Here is a 16,720-nt window from a genome sequence, read left to right on the forward strand (position 1 = left end):
CATACATAGAGATATATTCATTGAGGTTTCAAGGAATACTAATTATTCATATTCCTTGCTCCTGTCTTCTAGTTTAGAACTAATTGAGAGAGAAAAAGACTATGGTCTGAAGGAGATGAATGTGATGGCTTTGGCACTGACATAGCATGCTGGATGGAGAATGTACATGCTACCAGGTTGAGTTCCCCTCCCGTGTACTGGCAGAACTGGACACATAGGCATTGTCTCTGTAGGACCAGAGCCTGCCCCAGTGAGGTTATGACAGGGGAACGGACCAGAATGAGCATAAGTTCAGGATAAGGAGTTCTGCCAGGGAGCCCAAAGGGGGCTGAGCCACACATATTCAGTTCCTTCTCCAATTGGATATGTTGCTCCTCCTCCTATCTGGGAACATGGGAATGTGGAACTATAGTCAGAGGAGATTTGGGGCCCTGCCATCATGAGTCCCCAACCTTTGGATCTCTTGACTTTGGGCTTAACTAATAAGCTTATGCCTGTGTTAGTCCATTTTCATATTGCTATAAAGAAATAACTGAAACTGGATAATTTATAAAGAAAAGAGGTTTAATTGGCTCATGGCTTCACAGGCTGTACAGGAAGCATGGATGGGGAGGCCTCGGGAAACTTACAATCATGGCGGAAGGTGAAGGGGAAGCAGGTACATCTTACATGGCCGGAACAGGAGGAAAGCGGGTGGGGGAGCTGTCACACACTTTTAAACAACTAGATTTTGTTTAAAATCTCACTCCTTTGGGAGGCTGAGGCAGGCGGATCACGAGATCAGGAGATCGAGACCATCCTGGCTAACAAGGTCAAACCCTGTCTCTACTTAAAAAAAAAAAAATACAAAAAATTAGCTGGGCATGGTGGTGGGCACCTGTAGTCCCAGCTACTTGGAAGACTGAGGCAGGAGAATGGCATGAACTCAGGAGGCGGAGCTTACGGTGAGCTGAGATCACGCCACTACACCTCCAGTCTGTGCGGCAGAGCAAGACTCCATCTCAAAAAAAAAAAAGAAAGAAAGAAAGAAAATCTCACTCACTCACTCACTCACTCACTATCACCAGGACAGCACCCGGGGGGTGGTGTTAAACCATTAGAAACTGCACTTGTGATCCAGTCGCCTCCCACCAGACCCTGCCTCCAACATTGAGGATTACAATTGAACATGAGATTTGGGTGGGGACACAGATCCAAATGACATCAAGGTCCAAGAGAGGTGTGGCTGCTCCTCACAGAAAGATCAGCTTCTGTTAAGGTAATTCTGCTTCCATATCTGGGACTTTTCTCCCAAGACTAACCACTGCCCCAAATGTAAGCTTCTCACATTATGAAATTCTCAATGAGAGAGAAAAGTCAAGAAATTAAATTCCATTATCTTTTTGAGAAAGTCCAAAGAAATTAAAAGTCTAAAAGTCATCTGCTAAGTCATAGCTAATGGTTCTCCCTACATTGCCAGAGTCGAGATGGAGCCCTTTCAAACCAGCAGCCTGGGCTGTCTTCTGGAGAATGGTTGTTGCCCTCTCAACCCTGCAGAAGGTGAATTAGTTCAACATCAAGCTTCACATGTGCCCTCCTTTTAAGGAGTGAATAGGACGTGAGAAAAGATCACAGCATTAGTTCTATACCTGAAAAATTTAGAAACAACAGGCAAATCTGTAGCCCCTACAGCATTTATCACAAGCAGAGTGATAACTGCAAATTCAGTTCTTAGAATAATCAAGACCCATGTTACTGTAGCCAAAGATTATTGCAGAGTCTAAGGAGTTTCTGAAGGAAAGAGGTTAGATTGAGAAAAATCTTTTTACAGCCTCACCAGGAGACCAATCTGTGCCAGTTTCTCAAGGACCTTTGAATTGAAACTCAACTGAGAGACTCTCTTAATTATGTTACCATGTATGTGACTTTTGGAAAATTAGCTGGTCTAGGCTATAGTAGGGGCAGTAGTTTGTATCCTTCTATGTGTATTAGTCAAGGTTCTCTAGAGGAACAGAACTAATAGGAGATATATATATAAAGGGGAGTTTATTAAGTATTAACTCCCACAATCATAAGGTCCCACAATAGGCCATCTGCAACCTGAGAAGCAAGGAGAGGCAGTCTGAGTCCCAAAACTGAAGAGCTTGGAGTCTGATATTCAAGGGCCAGAAGCATCCAGCACAGGAGAAAGATGTAGGCTGGGAGGCTAAGCCAGTCTAGTCTTTTCATGTTTTTACACCTGCTTTATTTTTTAAACTTATATATTTATTTTTGAGATGGAGTTTCACTCTTGCCACCCAGGCTGGAGTGCAGTGGTGCAATCTCGGCTCACTGCAACCTCCATCTCCTGGGTTCAAGCGATTCTCCTGCCTCAGCCTCCCTGTTAGCTGGGATTACAGGTGCATGCCACCATACCCTGCTAATTTTTGTAGTTTTAGTAGAGACAGGGTTTCATCATGTTGGCTAGGCTGGTCTTGAACTCCTGACCTCAGGTGATCCACTCACCTCAGCCTCCCAAAGTGCTGGGATTATGGGCGTGAGTCATTACGCCCAGCCTCCCTGTCTTATATTCTAGCCATGCTGGCAGCTGATTAGATTGTGTCCACCCAGATTGAAGGTGGGTCTGCCTTTCCCAGCCCACTGACTCAAATATTTATCTCCTTTGGCAAAACCCTCACAGATACACCCAGGATCAATACTTTTCATCCATACTCTTTTGGGTTTCAGATTTGCCCTTTTCTTAAATAACCAGAGAATGGCATACCAAGAGCACCCTGAGAACAGTCAGTTTCTGCAGGATGAAAGACTCCCACCAACAAGAAGAGCAGGCTGTATGGCTCTAGTCATTTAGTCAGCGATGAGAATTACTGCTGATGCTCATGCCAAATCTATTCCTCCCAGGTATCATCGAACACCGGGACCACCCTCACTCTCCTATCCGGTATTTCACGCAAGAAGATATTAACCAGGGCAAAGTCATGTACCGCCCTCCCCCGGCAGCGCCCCACCTCCAGGAGCTCATGGCCTTCTCGTTTGCTGGTAATGCTCTCCTCTCTGCTTTGAGGCACCCAACTGCTCTCTGTGGCTCGACATGACAGGCTTGCCCTGAGTCTCCCACAGTCCTCTGGACCATTTGGTGCCCCTACTTTGTAGCTATTCAAACTAGCTTGAGACCTGTCAGCCAATATGTAGCTTGGGCTCAGTTCCATCTTTTTATTTTTTCATTTATTCATGCATTCAGGCATACTTTCAATAAATCTTTATTTTGTGCCTCCTATGTGCCAATCACTGAACGAGGCCTTGGAGATATAGTGGCAAGCAAAAAGAGGTGTGGATTCTGCTCTTGGTGGTTTGAGCAGATATAGAGAGAGAATTTGATAAATAACCCCAGGAATGAATGTTTAATTGCAGTCTGGGATAAGAGCTCTGAGAAAGAGGGAGAAAGTTCAGTAGTGGAATTACACATAACCAGATCGACCTAGACTGAGAGCTCAGTGAAGATACCGGCAGTGAAGGGATGGGTAGAAGCTGATGAGGAAAACTGTGTTTATTTGGATGGTCAGGAACATGTCCCTGAAGGAAGAGCACCAGCCCCAGGTACAGGGGCCTGGGGAAGGAGAGAATGTGGTGTCTGTGTCTCTGAAATGTGAAGGGTCAGGCAGAGCAGGGATGCATCTGGTGGAAGAGACAGAGGTCACACCTGACAGACCCTCAAAGCTGGTAAGGATTTGGGTTGTTATCCCAACATCAAGAGGAACCCAGTGGAAGTTTTCAGGTACAGGAAACTAGGGAATGGCTTTTCATAAAAAACTCTTTGACTGCAGTGATGTCAATGGACTTGACGAGGAGGCCAGAGTGGATGGCACAAGGGTAAGGGGAGGCCAGTGAGGGTCCTGCAGTACCTCAGGGGAGGTTTCATGTAGACATGGGGCATGCAGGCAACCTCTTGGGATAAAACCAGTATTTGGTAAAAGACACCTTTTTAATGGCAGAGAAGACTGAATAGAAGAATAACTAAGTTTCTCATTAAAGCCAGTGTGTGCCCTTCCACAAAGCCCAGCATACCCTTAATCCCTGCCACCCTCTCTCTTCCCTTGATCTAGTCATCAAGGTTGTTGACCAGAAAGCAGGAGTTTTAAGTCCCTACCCTTAAATATTTTTATGCCTTTGACTATTCCAAAAATATTAGTGCCTATTTCTTTTTTCTTTTTCTTTTTTTTTTTTTGACAGAATCTTGCTTTGTCACCCAGGTTGGAGTGTAGTGATGCAATCTCGGCTCACTGCAACTTCCGCCTGCTGGGTTCAAGCGATTCTCCTGCCTCAGCCTCCTGAGTAGCTGAGACTACAGATGAATGCCGCCACTCCCGGCTAATTTTTGTATTTTTAGTAGAGACGGGGTTTCACCATATTTGTCAGGCTGGTCTTGAACTTCTGACCTTGCGATCCACCTGCCTCAGCCTCCCGAAGTGCTGGGATTACAGGCATAAGCCACCATGCCCAGCCACTGGTGCCTATTTCTTTATGATCTTTAAGGTGTATGTGCTACATAACACCATGAATACAGGATATTCTTTTTATACAGTAGCTTTATTCATACACAAAAGTGGTGATTTCTTATGGTGAATTGAACATGGTTTAAATAATTTTAGACTTTTTTGATTATGGTAAACATTTAAAATGATATTTGCCATTATTTAATATGTTTAACCACCCAGAAAACAGTTAACTCCTCAATTAGATTGAAAATCTCTAACAGTGGGTATAGGCTTCCTCTTTAGTATCTGTACACAGTGTTTAGTAACAGGATAACTAATAGCCGTTGAAAATGTTCATGGGTCTGTAACCCCTGTGTTACAACTCGTACTTTATAAGAAACACGGGATATCCTGGGATTAGAAGGAAAGAAAATATGTCAGCCGTGTTTGAAGTCATTCACTAAACTCGCCCGAGTTCCTAGAACCTCTTCAGAGAGAGCAGAGTCCTGTGTTGTATAATCTATGGGATAAATGCTGCGAGATAAATCTCTCACACGGTTACAGTGTGTAAATCAAGGTCTCGGCACCACTCAATTCTACAATGGAATTGACCCACCTGAGAGCCCTGTCAGTGATATATGGCTCACCCGCATTCACCGATTTGTAGGATTTTATGTACTGATGAAATGGGTTCTGAATGAACGTATTATAAATCACACTAACTGCTGTGACATAAAATTATTCCACTATGTGGTCCTTTTTGCTATTTAAAATTAATGTTGACACCATTAAATTCAACATAACATTAGCAAATGACCTGGTGGTCTTTCCTTAAATAAGAATAATTTAGAGTAAGACATTCTTTACTTTCCTAACCTCCGCCCTTTATTTTGTACCTTCTCTAGCTCTCTCTGACCCCCAAGTGTTTAATATACTGATTGTCTCTCTTACTCTTTCAGGTCTCCCAGAATCAGTGAAATTCCACTTCACAGGTAGAGATTCATCTCAATTTTATTAGAAATTTTTTCTTTCCTTAATGGTTCTTTCTTTTTGTTCCCATCATCATTATTTTTAGCTATTTTCTAAGAACTACTTAAAAATTGTATAATTTTTCTTCTAAAACAAATTTCTTCTAAAATAAACAAATGGTTAGTTAAATAGTAATAGCTTAACTTTATAATCATAGGAAAAAAAATCTACCAAGGATGCTAAAAGTTAATGTTTAAGAGCCAGGCATGGTGACTCATGCCCGTAGTCCAGCACTTTGGAAGGCTGAGGAGGGAGCATCACGGAGCCCAGGGGTTCAAGACCAGCCTGGACAACAATGCGAGACCTTGTCTATTAAAAAAAAAAAGAAAAAAAAAAACTAATCTGGATGATGAGGGCACATGCCTGGAGTCCTAGCTACAGGAGGATACCTTGAGCCCAGGAAGTCAAGGCTGGAGTGAGCTATGACTGCACTACTGCACTGCAACTTGGACAATAGTGAAACCCTATCTCAAGAAAAAAAACGAAAAAGAAATTAATGTTTAAGCCCAATTTCAATGTGTCCTAATATCCATTAAAGAGTTAATAGTAATTAAGATCCTAAACCCTGCATCCAGATAACCTGGGGTTCAACTTGTCTTGGGAAAGTTTCTTACATCTCTGTGCCTGAATGCCTCATTCATAAATGGGGATAATAATAATAATAAATGTAAAGCTCCAAGAATGATTGTTGCTACATAATCATTATTACACTTAGCTAATACACAGTAGTTGTATAAAAATCTTGAATAGAGCCATTCATGGAATGCCTTGTTACTGGAGGGAAAAGGCTTACTACCCAGAGGTGAGTCGAGAAACTTGGGTGTGGAAGACCTCTGCATTCTTAGTTTTAGCTGATGGTGCAATAGAAGAAGGATGCCAAACAGCGAAAGCAGAGTCAGACCTGGTACCTATGCTTGGCCACATAGGATAAGTTTCTTTCTTGTTTAGGTCTAGAGTGAGGATGATTGACCATAAATAGCATCGTTAAGTTGCTGTTTAGATGGGATTGACTATTCCATTAGATTCAACCATCCATGCGCCCTGTTACATTTCATGGAGGGAAAAATGTTAGCAGTAGGGTCTCTTCTCTGTAACTCCTAGCTCTTCCTTTCTTCTGTGAGGATTAAAAATCACACTTGAATCAATAGTAAATTTCAGTGTTGTGTTACTGTTGATATGAACCCAGTATCAGCTCATTTCTAGTCATAGGCCTCTACATAATTCATACAATCAGTAATGATATATAGCAGATTTTTATATTTTATAAAGCAATTTACAATAAAAATTGTCTTATTTAAATCTTATACCGATATTTTAAGGACAGATATTATTTTGAGCATTTTAAACCTGAGGATACCGAAAGTTATTAAGAGTAGATAACCTGGCCAGGCACAGTGGCTCACACCTATACTCCCAGCACTGTGGGAGGTGTGAGGAGGGAGGATTGCTTGAGCCCAGGAGTTCAAGACTAGCCCAGGCACATAGTAATACTCCTTGTAGTCTCAACTACTCAGAAGGCTGAGGTAGGAGGATCGCTTGAACTGGAGAGGTTGAGGCTGTAGTGAGCCATCATTGTGCCATTGCACTCCAGCTGGGTGACACAGTGAGACCCTGTCTCAAAAAAAAAAAGTAGATGATCTGCTCAGATTTCCATAGCAGGTAGACAGTAGAATCAGGATTTTAATACAAGTTTCTGACTTAGGACATGAGCATGGAATAGCTAGTTTGGTCTGACATGTATGTGTGTTGATTATGAAAAGTGAGTGTCATGGTAGTATGCCATTTTGGTTTCCAGTCCTCAACTCTTACCTGAAAGCTTGAGTAGGTGAAGGGTTAACAATTAACTTGTCTAGGACTTCAAGTTAAATGATCCTTGAACCTATTATACAGTCCCATGGGACTAGACCTTGGGCTGACCTTAAATTATCTTGCTTCTGCCAGAAGTTCCTTTTTTGTTGATTTTAAAGAAGAAAAACTCTTGGTATCTAGTAGAAAGCCATGTCCTTTAGGAGAGTTTTGTGAGAGATAATTTTTAATTGGACAGTTAATGAAAAAGGCAGGAAAAAGCCCAAGAGCTGACATTAATTTGTAGAATGAAGGGGAACCACCATTTTGGTGAATCAGCTGACATGAGAAGGAAAGCTGATGTTCCTGAGACCTGACAGACTTGAAGACAAGTGCAGAAGCTCTGGAGAGCGGTTCTGAGCAAGGAACACACTTAGGGCAAGTGGCGCTCACAGGGGCATTTAGCCCAAAAAGGCATTTACCTGTTTCTCAAAGAAATTAGAGACATTCCTTAAAGAGAGGCATGAATATGCAATTGCTGACATTTTGATTGGAAGTTTATATGATTGCTTGCAAAACCCTGTGCCCAAGTGATAGCTAGCTATGTAATATGCACCAGAAAATAGCTTTTTTCCACTTACTGACAGAGGCAAGAGTATGCCTTGGTCACACTAAACAGCTGTATGATGTGACCAAAGCTCTTTAATTTTGTACCTTTTCTCTCCTCATGTAAAATAAGGATGTTGAAAGCTTCCTGGACTTCCTCCCTGGTATGGTTTGAATGTCCCTTCCAAAACTCATGTTGACACTTAATCCTCAATATGGCAGTATTGAGAGGTACGGCTTTTATAAGGTGATTGAAACCTGAGGGCTCTGCCCTTGTGAATGGTTTAATCATTAATGGATTAGTGGATTAATGGTTAATCACAGGGGGCGGGCAGAGCTGGTGGCTTTCTAAAAAGAGAATGAGAGACTTAAAATCCCAAGCTCAGCCTCCTCGCCACATGACTGCCTACACTGCCTCGTAACACTTCACTGAGTCCCCAACAGCCAGAAGGCTCTCACCAAATGTACCCCCTCAACCTTGGACTTCCCAGCCTTCATATGTGAAAGAAATTCCTCTTCTCATAAATTACCCAGTTTTAGGTTTTCTGTTATAAGCAGCAGAAAATGGACTAAGACTCCCATTCAAAAATAAAACTAATGTAAAATGTAAAGTAAAATAAGATTGCATTTTGCAATTATTTCTTAAATTACAGGGACCTCAGAGAATCCTGAATCCACTAAAATTTATGAAAAAGTTTGTGTGCTTGTCACCAAATCCCCAATAATTAAGGACCATCTGTGCCTATTTTTGAAGACTTAGAGAGGAGATTGAACTTAAAGAAGCAATGACAATAATTTTGACACTTGTCTGAATAACCAGAACCATAAAACCTTCATTCTCACATAGATAATGTCGTCTCACCTTCAATAGGGCTGTTTCTGAACATCTCCAAGATGTGGAGTGTACCTTATAAAATTTAACCATATCTTTCAGATCTGTCTCAAGGAAAAGACAAATCTAAAACTTGAACAGAATCATTACTACAAGTCTCTGAGCAATGCTTGACTTTGTTTAAGCAAGATTCTTGCTGGCTTTTTACTAAGTCCAGAAGAAAGTGAGGAAGGAAACCAGTTTCTCATAACCAACCCATAGACAAGCTAATCACACATTTAAAATAATTGACAGTGCAGCTTTCTTAAAGACCACTACAGATAAACACATTGATGAGTTGAAGATGCAAATATCCCTCCAAAACTGGCTTTTAGGGAAAAGATAGGGTGTTAAATTATGGAAAAGCAGAAATAAGCATCAAGGGTGAGGCAATTCTGCTCTCATGTTTCCCTCAGGGATGAGTGTTCATTTGGATGTCAAAAATCCAGGGAAATAAAATCTTAAGGTCACTGTTTTGCTCACTATTTATGGCATTGTGCATCATGATCAAGTAAAAATGGATCTGCTTACTTCCAAACTAATGCCCTTAGAGACATTGGTATGGGTGTTGTCTGTCCTTTTAAAAAATATTCTTTTCTAATGAGACATAGACATGCCACTTCCAAAAGAGTTCATGAAAGAAAATATTTATTTGGAATATTAAGGGAATGAATTGAATCAAGTAATATTTCCATAATCAAAAGCCTTTACCAGTAGCATCTACAGGTGCAGATTTTGTATTACCTTCCTTTCCACTAACATTTATCAAGATTACCTTTTTTTGTGTAAGTAACTACTTAGAATGATTTTGTTATTGTGGTTCCTTATCTTTTTTCTTATCCTTAGAAAAAGGAATAGCTTACAGTGTCTTGCTTGCTTGCTTTCTTCATTTGTAAGCATCTCTTCAAAGGTTAAAGTAGTGTAAAAAAGTTTCTAGCTACATATTTGTGGAGACTGCCTGAAGATGACCAGACTACAAGTTGATTCATGTGTGTGTGTGTGTGTGTCTGTGTGTGTGTGTGTGTGTGTGTCTGTGTGTGTGTGCATTTATCCTTTTTAGTTTCGGATGGAGAACACACAAGTCCTGAGATGGTCCTCACCATTCACTTACTTCCCAGTGATCAGCAACTGCCAGTGTTCCAGGTCACAGCCCCACGGCTGGCGGTCAGCCCAGGAGGCAGCACTTCTGTAGGTAAGAACTCGGAGCCTGATAGAAACATGGCTTTAGAAATGGGATCATGTTGCTGCCCCTCTCCAAACCTCTTGATGGTTACCAAAAAAGCAAACTCCTCTTCCAGAAGTTGCCTGCATTCTTACCTGTATCCTTCTTCCTGCCCATTTCTATGCAAACAGAAGCCACACAGAGAGAAGGAAATGAAGCCTTCAGAGGCCAGTGATCAGTGGTGGGACACAACACAGAACTGATTTTCTGGGAGTTTGCTTTGTTGCCATCACTAAAATATAAAGTAATAGAGCGGCGAGAAGAACATAGAGGGGAGCGGGATTTCAATGGTGGCTCTTGTTTCTATTTAGAAAGTGAAGAGTAGCAGGAGAAATGACAGGTCACAAGAAGCTTCAGAAGTTGTGAAGAACTAGAGTTGACCCAGTTATTTTGTACATAGTTATATGTACTAATTAGTGAATTTACTCTTTAGAAATGTATTCTTTTATCAAAAATATTTTACTAATAAACAGTAGGTATTGTGATTTTTGTTAGGTGTGTTCTACAGATCCTTATCCAGTTTCTACCTATGGGTTTTGGCCTAAAATTAATTATTACCAAACTTACAAATAAGTCACGTGTACAAAGACGACTGTCACTTTAACCCTACACCTCACCTTTGTGATCATTGCTCACTTTGTAGCTTTAGAAAAATAAGAAGGGATGAAACAATGAAATGCCAAACAGTTTATAGGAGGATTTTCTGGAAGAAAATCTAACCCAGCTGCTCAGGGCTGACCTAGCTGTGGTCTTCCTCTGTGCATGCTGTCATTTGTATGGAAGAAAAAAGGTGTTCTAAATTCAGAACTACCTTATGTGAACTTTTGGAAGAACCTACTTGCAGTGCAGGAATTGACTGCATTATCTGTTTTCACTCTTTTGTACCTGATTGGAATGAAGCAGTACTTTCTGATAACAATCAGATTATTCACAGTATGACTCCTAGCCTGGCCTGTGGCTTTAATATATACAGAGTCTATCATCTTTAATGTATGCTTTCTCTCTCACCACGCTTTCCTTCTCCTTGCTGTAGGACTTCAGGTGGTAGTAAGAGACGCTGAGACAGCACCTGAAGAACTCTTCTTTGAGCTTCGGAGACCTCCACAGCATGGTGTGCTCCTTAAGCACACAGCTGAGTTCCGAAGGCCGATGGCCACAGGTAGCTACACACTCTGTCACTGACCTGCTTGAAGGATTTTTTGCTCTACAATCAGTTGTATGTGTCTCAGACAAGAGCAAAGTGTCTTTGTGATACAGACAATGAGGAGCTTTTTCATTTTTGTGTGAGTTTCACTGGCTTTGATATTTGAGACTTTGTCCTGTTCCCACTTCCACCCCTGCCCCACACCTGCCCCTGGCCCCACCCTGAACACTGTGAAGCCAATTCCTTAAACTATAGGTGAAATGGGTGATTTCTGAAAGTTGGAGTTAATGCATTCAAAGTGACACCATATGAGGGATCAGCTGCCACTTTCCTAGCACTGTTCATGGAGATGAATCTGTCTTAATTTGGTATGTAAATCTTCATAATATTTTTAGCACTGTGACTCTGATAGTGTTAACTACGTCTATCTTCATCTGTTAAAAAAAGGAACACATTTTTGAAGTATTGTCTATAAGATGTAACAGTGTGGTAATGTGATCAGCTTTTCAAAATAATTCTTATTGTGCTTCCTCTAATTATAAAAAATAATATATGTTCATTATTTAGAAGGTACAGAAAACCACAAAGGACACAAGTGTATCTAATTTTTTAATAGTCAGCTCTTATGCATTGAAGTGATTATTGTCCTTTTCAAAATACCCACCTCTGGATGCTATCTCTTCTTCCAACAATCTCTACTTTCTCAAAACCTTTGTATGATTCCTTTTAGAGATGCAGTAATCCATTCTCCCGAATATCACTGGTGGGCTAATCTTTGCCATTGATGGTAAATGGAATTTTAAAGAACAACCAGTAAGCATTTGGGAGTCACAAAGGTAGACTCAAAAATTTACTGAACTAAAGAAATGTCATTAGAATAGATTTGAAACATTCCCAGGGAACTATTTTAGGAACATGACAGTCATTGTCTAATTTCTTGAACATTGCATTTAATCTGTATTTGTGCAGTTAACATATAAGATCTAAAGCTATTGGTAAAAAGTTAGTTTTATTACCTTTTTATGGACATAATGCCACTAGCACCAGTAAAATACATTAACACAGTGTTGAGACAGAAGGCTTAGAAGATGAATAGAGAGAATGAGTAAATTATTCAATCTCATTACATAGCACTAACTATTAGAACTAATAATCTATCAAAAGATAGAGTTGAATATAATATCCACGAAGAGCAATTTCACAACTGTGTTCCATGAAATCATTAGGGCTCATGGCACTAAGAGGCATTTCTCATAAAAAGGGTTCCATGAAGTTTGAGAAGCTTTAGTATTTATATACTAAAATGAATCCTGCTGTATAAAAAATATTTTAAATTTTATTTATTCACATTTTCCATAAAGGTGTGTGAACTTGAACTTTTTTTTACATAATGCCTATCAAATTTATCATGAATTGGTACTCTAGAATGCACAGTTTAGGTTTCCAACTTCAAGTATATTTTTTCATTTTTAATTTTAAAAACTCCAAATAAAGCAAAGACTTCTTAAAGGTTCATCAAGTATAATTTATTTTCTTAACTTTTTCAAAAAATTTTCAGTATCAAGATAAGATTCCAAAAGAGCTGTCATAAATAATAGAGGCTTGTTCTTTATTTTTCTAGAAATAGGAATAATGACTGGATATTATAGAGGCAGATTTTAGCTCAATATACTTAAGAACTTAAAAATAAACCTAGAACTATCTTCAGTAGAATTAGCCACCTTGTAAAACAATGATCCTCCCACCTTGAAAAGTCTTAAAGGAGAAACTACCCTTTTTCAAGGGTGGTATAAAGGGAATCCTATAGTAGGTGAGTGATTGGATTAGCTTGTACCCCCCTAAGTTTATGATCCTATATGAACCTTAAAATCCTGAAAACAAAGGTGCTATATAATGAAAAGCATTATTCCCAGAAGCAACTGGTTTGCAATTTGTTTCATTCTTGGAAGGTGACACTTTCACCTATGAGGATATTGAGAAAAATGCTCTACAGTATATACATGATGGTTCCTCTGCCCGAGAAGACAGCATGGAGATCTCAGTCACAGATGGCCTCACGGTGACAATGCTGGAAGTGAGAGTAGAGGTGTCCCTGTCAGAAGACCAAGGACCTCGACTGGCTGCTGGCTCCTCTCTAAGCATTACTGTTGCCAGTAAAAGCACAGCCATAATCACTAGGTCACACCTTGCTTACGTGGTAAGTTCTTCCATTTGCTCTACTTGTTCTCCACCACACCTTCTGATGGGGCAGACTGGACAGCAACGCCATGGCTGAATATTTGGGGCAGCAGGTATATGGTCACGTAAAGAACCTTTTTCTCAACTTCCCTACCTTCTACTCTTAGGAGTAGTTACACTCTTTATCCTGCTTCTCCTAGTGTTTCATGAGCAGACAAGTGAATGAGAAAACACAATGAGTATGTGTAGGGATGGGTGATTGTCAACAGGAAAGGGGGCCAGTGTTGTAAAAGCCCAAGCCCCCATTGTTTAAGCTCCATCTATTATATTTCCAATGGGAAGTTTAGGAAAAGAACATTTTAGAGCTTATGTGATCAATGACTAATAGGTAATGATGTTTCACGGCCCCTGAGAGAAAGCCCACTTGTCATCAGTTTCTGTCTCAGGTCTAGTCTAGATGGAATGCTGAAAAATCCCTGCGGCAGTGCCTCTCTGTCAGATTTCCCAGCCAGTTCACTGACTCACCCTCCTTCTCGTGCCCCACAAGAAGCAGTGTGATTTGGGGGGGCCAAGGAGAGGATCAAGGACTCGGGTTTGTTTCCCGGTCTGGCCCTGACTTTATAAGTGATCCTGAGTAATTAAACTCATCTTCTTCCTTTGATTCTACCTCAGGAGCTAAGGATAATGAGGATGATTAATTTTATTTTGCAGTTATGTATGTTGTAAGCAGATATGTGCTTTCTATGTAAACATAATAATGACTAGTTTTTACAATGCCTTGAAAGGAAGAATGATTATCTGAATGCTAATCATATTGAATTTTTCCTTTACTAATCTTAAAGTTCCAACTAATGACCTAGACTTTTTTTTTTAATGCCATATACTTTTAACTAACCCTTTTCTGGGCTGAAGAATCCCACTATAAAATGTAGTCCTGAATAGCAGCATGTAAGATCAAGCATTGGCCTGGGAACAATTGTTTTTACGCAGATTTTCCCCTCAAATGGTCATTTCTTCAGTTATAGGAAAATGCATTCCACCCTAATTCTTCTCACGGGTCTACTCTAGTTTCAGAAAAGCTTTGATTTTGTTTTTTGTTTTTAATTGACAGGTGATTTTTACTGTAAGTTATGGTCTTTTGAATCTTTTGAAACTCGTGAATTCATAAAAATGTATGAATTCAGATTTAATCAGTAGATCACCAAGGCTTGAAAAATGTTTCACAGTCCAAAATAGCGCTCCAGGAGCAGTTCCTGCCCATTAACTGCATATTATAAGCTGCATATCAAATTGCAAGCCCATTGGCAACTGAACATGTATTTTCAGAAATTGATTGAATGTGAATTTACTCACCGGAGCAGAAAAACTCCAAAAGAACTATTCTAGCCTGCTGAAAGCATAGCATACATTTTGAAGACTTAGGTAGGTTATACACTAACTTTCTCTGAGGGTTGTAGAAGAATTTTGTACTAAGAGTCATGGAAAAACTTTTCCAGATATGCATAGTTAGAAAGTTTTCCATGAACATCTAGAAAGATTGGAAAAACCATCTGAAATCCTAGTCACAAATGGGACAGAGCATAAAGATTTAGGAACAGATGAGTCTGTTCTTAGTTTAAGTGTTATTAACTGGAAGAGAGTGATACGATGTTGGAGGAGACAAAAAGGCGAAAGTTGGATTTTGTGTAATTTGCTTCTTAGCAGTGGTTTTATATATACAGTTTGCTATGTACTGCGAGTAAACAGGAAAAGAACAGTATGGGTTCTGGAGTTAGAATGGATGGATCTTAATCTAAGCTCACCACTTACTAGCATCGTGACCCTTAGCAAGTTATTTAAACTCTCCAGGCCTCAGTTTTCTCATATGTAATATGGGGAGGATAAAATTAATCTTAAAATAGTAATAGCATTTCTATGAACCAGCCAAAAATAAAATTATTCAAAATATTATTCTGTGTATATTAACATTATATATTACATACCTAAGAGTAAATGTAGCAAAAGTTATGTAACTTCTAGGGAAAATTGATGCTATGACTGACTATGTAGAAAAGAATCTCTTGACAAAAAGTATTAGAAAAAAAGGAGAATTTATCAAGGGGCCAGATATAAGATCAACAGACAGCAATAGCATTTCTATATATAAGCAAGAAAAGAAAACAGCCAGTAAATGTAACTAAAAAGATCTTACCATAATAACATTAAGAAAAAAGCATGTCCCTTGGTCTAAATCTAGCAAAAACCGGCAGTATTTTTACAGGAAAATTATAACACTTAATTGACAGACGTTTAAAATGTATTAAATAAATGAAAAGGCATGCCATATTCATGAGTAGGAACATTTAATATTGAAAAGGCATCAGTTCCCTCGCCAAACAATCTTTCAATTCAATTCAGTTCCAATCAAAAGCCTAATGGACTTTTTATGGATCTTAGTAAGCTGATTCTAAAATATGTAAGAAAGAACACCAGCCTGGACAACATGGCAAGACCCTGTCTCTACAAAAATATGAAAATTATCCAAGCATGTTAGCTCATGCCTATAGTCCCAGCTACTTGGGGGCTGAAGTGGGAGGATTGCTTGAGCCCAGGAGGTTGAGGCTGCAGTGAGCCTTGGTTGGACCACTACACTCTGCACTTGCTCCAGGGTGAATGGCAGAGCAAGCCCCTGTCTCAAAAACAAACAAACAATCAAATAAAAACAAATGATGAATATTCTGAAAAAGAATAGTAGGAAGGCAAAGGGATTTACCTTACCAGATAACCAACATGTATTAAATATACAGCATTTAAAATAGTGTAGCAGAGGAATATATCAGATAATCCAAAAGCAGACTCACACATGGAACTATAATATAAAACAGAGATGCTAGCTGGGCACGGTGGCTCATGCCTGTAATCTCAGCACTTTGGAAGGACGAAGCATGTAGATCTTTTGAGGTCAGGAGTTTGAGATTAGCCTGGGAACATGGTGAAACCCTGTCTCTACTAAAAATACAAAAATTAACCCGGCATTGTGGTGTGTGACTATAATCCCTGTACTCAGGGGGCTGAGGCATGAGAATAGCTTGAACCCAAAAGGTGGAGGTTGCAGTGAGCCAAGATCACACCACTGCACTCCAGCCTTGGCAACAGAGTGAGACTCTCTCAAGAAAAACAAAACAAAACAAAACAAAACAAAAAAACAAAAAAGCAATAGCAAGCCAGAGCAGTGGAAATAGGAGAAACTCTTTAAAACATGGACCTGCACAAAATGATTATATGTGACAAAAAAAGGAATTTGTACACTGCTTCACACCGTATGCAGATATTAACTCCAGAGAGATGAAGTACTGAAAAACCATAAGTAAAATTTTACAAATCTTTGTAGAATATAAGTGAATTTTTTTGGGATATTAAGGAAGGGCAGAACATCTTAAACTAGAAACAAA

The 16,720-nt window shown here is 39.7% G+C and overlaps 1 protein-coding gene across 1 annotated transcript in view; it reads left to right on the forward strand.

Annotated features, from left to right (window-relative positions):
* FRAS1 (Fraser extracellular matrix complex subunit 1) overlaps positions 1-16,720 on the forward strand; it is a 452,220-nt gene that overhangs the window by 323,592 nt on the left and 111,908 nt on the right. The window contains exons 34-38 of the mRNA XM_011966222.1: positions 2,881-3,018; positions 5,414-5,446; positions 9,806-9,937; positions 11,001-11,126; positions 13,061-13,308. Coding sequence (XP_011821612.1) covers positions 2,881-3,018; positions 5,414-5,446; positions 9,806-9,937; positions 11,001-11,126; positions 13,061-13,308 — 677 coding nt within the window. The remainder of the gene's footprint in view (positions 1-2,880; positions 3,019-5,413; positions 5,447-9,805; positions 9,938-11,000; positions 11,127-13,060; positions 13,309-16,720) is intronic.

This window comes from Mandrillus leucophaeus, unplaced genomic scaffold, assembly GCF_000951045.1.
Source record: "Mandrillus leucophaeus isolate KB7577 unplaced genomic scaffold, Mleu.le_1.0 Scaffold75, whole genome shotgun sequence".
NCBI lineage: Eukaryota > Metazoa > Chordata > Mammalia > Primates > Cercopithecidae > Mandrillus > Mandrillus leucophaeus.